General features: G+C 48.4%; 1 protein-coding gene across 1 annotated transcript; it reads right to left on the minus strand.

Annotated features, from left to right (window-relative positions):
* Positions 1 to 893: 893 nt before the first annotated feature.
* Positions 894 to 7,669, minus strand: LOC122404367. The gene is made up of 2 exons (XM_043408301.1): positions 3,479 to 7,669; positions 894 to 1,658 (listed from the first exon to the last, which is right to left on the minus strand). Exons 1-2 carry the CDS (start codon positions 7,667 to 7,669, stop codon positions 894 to 896), a joined length of 4,956 nt encoding a protein of 1,651 aa, XP_043264236.1.
* Between the last annotated feature and the right edge of the window lie 237 nt (positions 7,670 to 7,906).

Raw genomic sequence — 7,906 nt, forward strand, 5'->3', positions numbered from 1 at the left:
TGGAAATTTTTTCAGAGGGAGGGAGGGAGTGATACCCCAAAAACCTTTTTCAGATCCCGATCCACCACCGGAAATTTTTTTCCGAGGGAAGGGATAACCTTGGTCCACCCCCGCATCGATCTAGCGAATCAATATGTAGCGAATCACTGCCGCACCGATCGGAGAAATGGCATTGATATGCAATATTTGCAATTGCATTTATTCTGAAGCAAATCATTTTTCAAAATGTTTTTTTCAATCTTAACGTCGCAGCGTATCGCGCGATCGCATGTAATTTGAATCCCCTAGAGCAGCCGCGCCGAATGACATCATTTTAGCAGTGTGAATAACACACGAATGATATATGATACGTGTTGAAGTCAAACGCGTCACAGTCGAGAATCATAGAAAGAATTATGCTGTGTCGATAGAAATTGATGAGGAGAGTTAGAGGAAGATGGGTAAGTAAATGGAGAAATAATAGGATTTCTAATTATATATTGTTACATATAAGAATATAGAAATACAATATATATGAAAAATTAAAAAAAAGATAAAAAGAAAAAAATAGAATAAAAAGAAAAAATATAAAATAAAATTAAATAAAAATATTGTAGAATCAAGCCGGTCCGCCTTTTCCACTCGCTTCTATTGCTCTGCTCCACCGATCACATTCACCTAATCTCTCATATACACACACACACACGTACGCCCTGAGACAAAACCTACACGCATTCTGCATTCGTCTTCGCAACCTGGCAATCGATTAATCTATTTACTCGGTATGAACAGCTGACTTCGACTCCGGTCATAGCAATCAATTGACGCCTCACGCACTTTCACAACAACACACTCACATTCACATCCCCACACTCGGCCATCTTGCATGATATCTGCCCTCAGATATCCATTGTTCATTCTTCACCTGATGAGATATCACTAGCTTCATTAACCCACGGTTTCATGTGTTCCGCCAAAGTCGATGTCTGCTGCGGACCTTCGTGCTCGCCCACCTTACACACAATGAAACGATCATTCCTTAGGATTCTTTCAACTCGATACGGACCTAAGAATTTGGACGCAAATTTCAAACCCGGGCCGTACTGGGTTCTCTTTATAGCAACCAACTCTCCCTCTTTGTATTGCCGAGCTTTCTTTCTATGTTTATCGTATCCGCGACGATTTTCACGCTGAATCTTCAAAATATTTTCCTTAGCTTGATTCCGCAGCTCTTCCTTGTTACTTTGAAACAAATCAATCCATTCCTTCTCTATTAACTCACGAATATCCCGATTATCCTTCATTCGTGGGTATGTCCCAAACAGTAACTTAAACGGCGTTGTACCGATGCTCCTATGAGGTGTTGCATTTAAAAATTTCTGCGCAATATCCAAATAGCGATACCACTCTTCCGGTTTCGGTGCCGACAACTTTGTCACTACTGGTATTAGCGTTCTGTTTACACGCTCCACTTGACCATTAGCCCTTGGCATTCCCGCAGTTATTAAAATTTGTTCTATCGCTTCCAATCTACAATATTCCCGAAAATCATGAGAAGTGAAAGCTGTACCCTGATCAGAGATAATTCTCCTGGGATTTCCAAAAATTGACGATTGTTTTTTCAAACGTTCTATCACTTCGGAGGTAGCTGTAGTCTTCGTGGCATACAGCCACACAAACTTCGAAAATGCATCCACAACTACAAAAATATGCTTATAAGTCTTTCGCGTAGATGGAAGTGGTCCAAGATGGTCAATATGATATGTGTCTAATGGCACATTTCCCTTGTCAATAGAATGTAAAAATCCTTCGTGTCTCCCATGTTTCCTTTCAGCAAGAATACACGGAACACAATTACGCACCACTTTCTCTACTTTTGATTTTAAATCTGCGAACCAATAGTCTTTCCTAACTACTGTCTCCGTTTTCGCACTCCCGATATGACCGTTCTCGTGTACACGTCGAATGATTTGCGATTACATAATACGCGGCACTATTAATTTTACGTCACTCTCAATTTCTTTAAATAAAAGGCTATTCCGCACTACAAACCCACTTAACTGTTTTTCATTCACTGCTTCAACAATCGGTTTCAAACTCTCATCCTCACACTGCGCTTTACGTAACCTCACAATCATACTATCCTCACATTCGTCTACTAACATACACTTTGGAAGCGGATTCCGGCTTAACGCGTCTACATGTCTTAAACTATTTCCCGAACGGTGCTCTATTTTATAATTAAACTCCTCTAATAAAAGAGCCCATCTCGCAATTCGAACGCACAAATCTCTCTTACGCATCATTAATGTAAACGCCTGACAATCTGTAACTATTTTAAACGGTATACCTAACAAATATATTCTAAATTTTCGTAGGGCTTTAACTATTGCCAAAACCTCCAGCTCATAACTAATATATTTCGATTCTGCTGGTGTTGTTTTACCGCTTGCAAAGTATACTGGATTGTTAGGGGGAGTAGGTTTGAAAAAACCTCGCCTAACGGTGGTCCGGATCGTGAGGGAAGGAACGTCGGGAAAAGAATACAGATTTCAATTTAATTTCCGCTTAGCCGAATGTCTCGACTAAGCCGTTTATTTTGATAAATTGTGGAAACAAAAAACTTCTGTAAGAAATTGTCTGCCCGGCCAGACGCCGCTGCAGTTAATCCTGTTTTGTAAATCTGTAACAGAAAGAGACACGAATAGGCGTTAAATACCTGACAACGTGACTCACGTCGGATGTCTTTCTCTTTCGCGCTCGCGCCTGGTTTGTGCTTGTCGCACCCAGGAGCGGGGAACTCGACTCGGGTCGGAATGTTCGAATTACATATTCTTTTATGCAACTGCTGAGCGTGTTCGTATACCGAAGTGCTCGTGGCAGTGGTTTGATAGCGAGTGACGGACGAGCACGAGCTGCCAAAAGTGAGCGCGTGAGGGGGGAGAGTCTTCCGTCACGCGGCGCTGTCGCCGTGTCTCTCGTCCGTCTCTGTCTATTATATAGTTTTCGTACCTTCTCTAAACTCGGGCGTTTAAACCGCTTGTTTCAAAATTGAACGTTAATTAATCGTTCGCGTGACTTTGCGGAAAACCTCGAGAACCGTGTTTTTCTGTCCTCTAATATTTTGAATAGCGGACGCGTCGACCTAGAATCTTCCTGGTCGGTCGCGTAACCGAAAACAAACCGGGTAACGAATTGTTTCGGATTTAAATTAAATTTCGCATTTTACTCGATATTTAAACATACCGCCCCCCTTGCACGGTCCGTGCAACAAGAATTGGAGGCGTAGGTCGCAGTCACGTCGCGTAAAGCCCGTAGAGAAGGTAGAAGTACAAAACTTTCTATTGTAAAAGTTTAACTGTACTTACTCAGCGGCGTGCCTGGGCCCTTCGTTTATCCCGTGTGCGTCTTCGCCGGCCGTTGTCGATGTTGACTCATCGACGGGCAGTTTACACAACCGTGTAATCGGACGTGTGTATGTAGACGTAACTGTACGTACTTTAACTACACGCACGCACCTGTCTCGGCCCGGTAATACTTCCTCGATTCGTCCCATTTCCCATTGATTCGGGGGGAGAAGAGGGTTTTGCACTAAAACCAAGTCATTCGGTTTTAACTGCACTTGGGTGGTGCGCCACTTATAGCGTTTCTGGAGGTGCGTGAGATAATCTCGCGTCCAATGTTTCCAGAGCTGCTCGTGGAATTTCTGGACCGCTCTCCATCGCGTAAGCCGCGAGAGCTTTTCCTTTTCCACTGACTCGACCGGAAGTGCATTCATCGGTCCGCCTATTAGGAAGTGGCCCGGCGTGAGAGGGGCATAATCCTCGGGACAGTCACTCAAAGCGGCGATCGGTCGCGAATTCAAACTCGCCGCGATCTTGCAGAGGAGTGTCTGCATTTCCTCGCTTGTGGGTGTAAATTCGCCGAGGATGCGTTTCAGGTGATGTTTCACCGATTTCACGCCGGCTTCTTGCATACCACCAAAGTGGGGCGCACTGGGTGGATTAAACCTCCACTTAATGCCCTTTTGACCGCACTTCGTTCGCATTTCTGGGGTTTGATACACCGTATTGAAGTGTTCCTTCAATTCCCGATCTGCTCCGACGAAGTTCGTTCCGTTATCACTGAACATGCAGGACGGAACTCCTCGGCGGGCGATAAATCTGTCTAATGCGGCCAGAAATGCACTCGTCGTATAATCATGGACGAGTTCGATGTGCACGGCTCTCGTAGCGAAGCAGATGAACACTCCTATGTATGCTCTATGAGCCGTTTTCCCACGACCGGCGGAGTCGCGGACCCGATACGGTCCCGCGTAGTCGACTCCGCAGTTTGAGAAAGGTCGTGCCGCGCGACTGCGCTCCGGGATTAAATCCTGCATAATTTGCGTGGAGGTATTTGCTTGCCATCTCACGCATCGTATGCATTGGTGGATAACCGTGCGCGCCGCGTTTCGGCAGCCGATGATCCAGAATTTCTGTCTCACCGTGTACATGGTCAATTGTAAACCCCCGTGCAACGTATCCACGTGGCATTGCCTGATTATCATGTTAGACACATGATGTTTCGGCAGGATAATCGGGTGTTTGGTTTCCCATGCAAGCGTCGCATTCTCCAACCTTCCACCCACTCGTAAGACTTCCTTATCGTCGAGAAAAGGGTTTAGGCTCTTTAGAGGAGATGTCGCAGGGATTCCCTTGCGCTTTTTCAAGCACCGGTACTCTTCTGCGAAATGCGTACGCTGTAAGTAGCGTGCAATTCTTTCCGTTGCACGCTGGATTTCCGCTGCTTCGACAACTTTTGCATCGAATGACCTTCGTTCTCCGACCGCCGGCCTCCGGAACCGGAGGCAATAGGCAGTCACACGTTGTAGCTTACTCCATTGGGAAAATCGGAAAACTAAGTTCCATTCCTTTTCCGGAGTGGCCACGAGGGTATGCGATACGCGTTTACCCTCCTCGGTCTCGAGCGAGGCTGGCGATTTCGGCCAATTTTCCTCTGATTGTCGAAGCCATTTCGGCCCGGAAATCCATAATTCGGACTGAATGAGTTCTGCGGCGTCTACACCTCGCGAATTCAGATCCGCTGGGTTGAAGCGCGTGGGAACGTGCCGCCATTCAGCTTTTGGGAGCATGGTCTGAATTTTTGACACACGGTTGGCTATCACAACCTTCCATGTCGACGCATGCTTTTTCAACCAAGCGAGTGCAATCGTGGAATCTGTCCAGCAGATTATGCGGCTCATTTCTATGGGGAATGACCGTTTCACGTGCACTATGAGCTCGGAAAGTAACACAGCCCCATTCAATTCCAGGACGGGGATAGACTGTGTTTTTATCGGAGCCACTCGTGTCTTTGCCATGATTAATGTCGTAAACACGTCATTATTTTTCGTCGTCACACGTAAGTAAGTGACGGCCGAATAGGCAGCGAGTGATGCATCGCAGAATCCGTGTAGTTCCACAGTAACTGCGTCGGCTCCGTATTGGATCCATCTCGGGAATTTTAGTTCTTTGAGACTGCTCCAATCCCTGCAAAACGTGTTCCACGTTTTTTGCGTGTCCGTGGAAATTTGGTCGTCCCACTGGATTTTCTCCAGCCATTGGGACTGCATCAGAATTTTTGCACGGATTACGACTGGTGATAACCAGCCGAGGGGATCGAAGAGCTTCGCGATCTCCGAGAACAAATTTCTTTTTGTCATCGGTAACGCAGACGGTTGAAACCGTTGCAGATCGAAATGGAAGTAGTCTCCGGATGGGATCCATCGTAGACCAAGCACTTTCAGTTCGGAATCGTCGAACAGAGTGAGGTCTACGGCGTGGGAGTGAGCACCTTGGGGGATGTTCCGCAATAATTTCGCGGAGTTTCCAGCCCATTTCCTCAACTTGAACCCACCGCCCTGCAGGAGATCGCAGACTTGCTTGCGAATTTTCTCCAGCAGGGTTTTGTTGGACGCTCCCATAAATACGTCGTCGACGTATATGTCCCTCTCGAGGATCGGAGCGGCGAGAGGGTACCTCTCTCCATCCTGCTCCTTTAATTCGAGGAGGGTACGCATCGCTAAATATGGGGCGCACGCCGTACCGTATGTTACGGTATTCAATTCGAAAGCTTTGAGCTTTTCGTCGTTTGACGCGCGCCATACGATGCATTGGAAACGACGGTCCTGTGGGGCGACGAGGATTTGCCGAAACATCTTCTCGATATCTGCCACCAGAACGTACTCATACAGACGCCACCTCGTTAAAACCGAGGTGATATCGTTCTGTAATTTTGGTCCGACATGCAGGACGTCGTTTAGGGATCGCCCTCCGACCGTTCTGCTGGTTGCATTGAACACAACTCGCAGTTTGGTCGTTGCAATTTCCGTGCGTACGACCGCTCGATGCGGAATGTACAGTCGATTCTGGTCAATCGGCTCAAGCCGAGTCATGTGACCTAAGGACTCGTACTCCGCGAGGAACTCAGAGTATTCTCTGTCGAGGGTCGTATCCGCCTCCAGTTTACGCCTCATCCTCGCGAGAGCGGACAGCGCTATGTGGAACGAGTATCCTAACGCTTCGTCCGGTCTCGGGTGATTCAAGGGCAATCGGACTATAAACCGTCCGGTTTTGTCCCGTTCGACGGTTCTTCGGAAGAGTGCTTCGCACTCTTCTTCCGCCTTGGACCGCACCGAGGTCGTGGGGATTTCTTCGGTTTCCCAGAATCGTCGAATTGCGTAATCCAGCGATTCGAGAACGGTGCAATGCAGCGTTCTTACCGTATTCCGGCCGTCGCCTTCAGCGTGTATAGGGCCGGATATAACCCAGCCAAACGCCGTTTCTTGGGCGATCGGACCTTCATTCGCCCCTCGTCGGAAGCCCGAACGAATCACCTGAGCATATAAATCCGCTCCGATCAGAATTTCGATCGTAGGATCGGCCCTGGCTTCTGGATCGGCTAACGGTAAACCTCGGAACGCACTGTAAACACGCGCGTTCGCCGACGTGTTGCGGTAGGTCGTGATTTTCGGCACGACGTACGCTTGAGCGACACATATCGGTTTCGACTCGTTTATCGAGCCGAGGTTTAAACCGACGCTATATTTTATTTGCTGCGTCTGGCCGCCCCCCAAGCCCGATACCGTGGCTGGGGTACGCACGCGTTTCAATCGGAGGTCGTTTGCCAGACCTGCGGAGACGAATGACGTCTCCGATCCTTGGTCTAACAGTGCTCGCGCGATTCGCGATGCACCGTTCTCTCCGAACACGCGTACTCGTGCCGTGGCTAGCAGCACGGTCCTCGGTGCGCCTGTACCGAGCGCGGTACAGTGTGATGTCGAGGCCGATTTCTTGTAGGCCTTCGAAGTCGAAGGTTTTCCTTTCGGCTTCGATACGGCCGTACTTCGTGGATGAGCGTTGTAATCGCTCTCGTCACGTTGGCCGTATGCACTTTGCGCCTGCGGCCTCGGATTATTTTGTTCCCGCAGTCCATCATAGTGCAGGAGGGTATGATGCTTCCCCCTACACCGATGGCATACCTGGGGTCTCTGACATTGTGATGCCGTATGAGAAAATGCGAGGCATAGCGCACAGGCCATGCGGTTCTGCACGTAGTGGTGACGCATTTTTGGCGTCAGCACTTGAAAATTGGTGCATTGAGGCAGACTGTGTGCCCCAGTGCAGAATCCGCATACTGGCATCCGCATTTGTTTGGTTCGCCCGTCGTTTGCGGAACTTGAGCGTCTCGGGTTTGGGGCCGAGTCGGTTCCCATAACGACGTTATGGCTTGCCAGCGGCTTCGAAGCGACGCTTTTTGGTCGAGCGTCGATGGGCTTCGGCATGCGGGATTTGTTTCCGGGGCGAGAGCTGCCTCTCGACGGTCCTCTTTCATCGAAAGCAGAGCTTGCGCGTGATGATCGACGAAGATTCGGACATCCTCGAAC

This window comes from Colletes gigas, unplaced genomic scaffold (genome assembly GCF_013123115.1).
Source record: "Colletes gigas isolate AHSC1104 unplaced genomic scaffold, ASM1312311v1 Colletes_gigas_Sc00234, whole genome shotgun sequence".
NCBI lineage: Eukaryota > Metazoa > Arthropoda > Insecta > Hymenoptera > Colletidae > Colletes > Colletes gigas.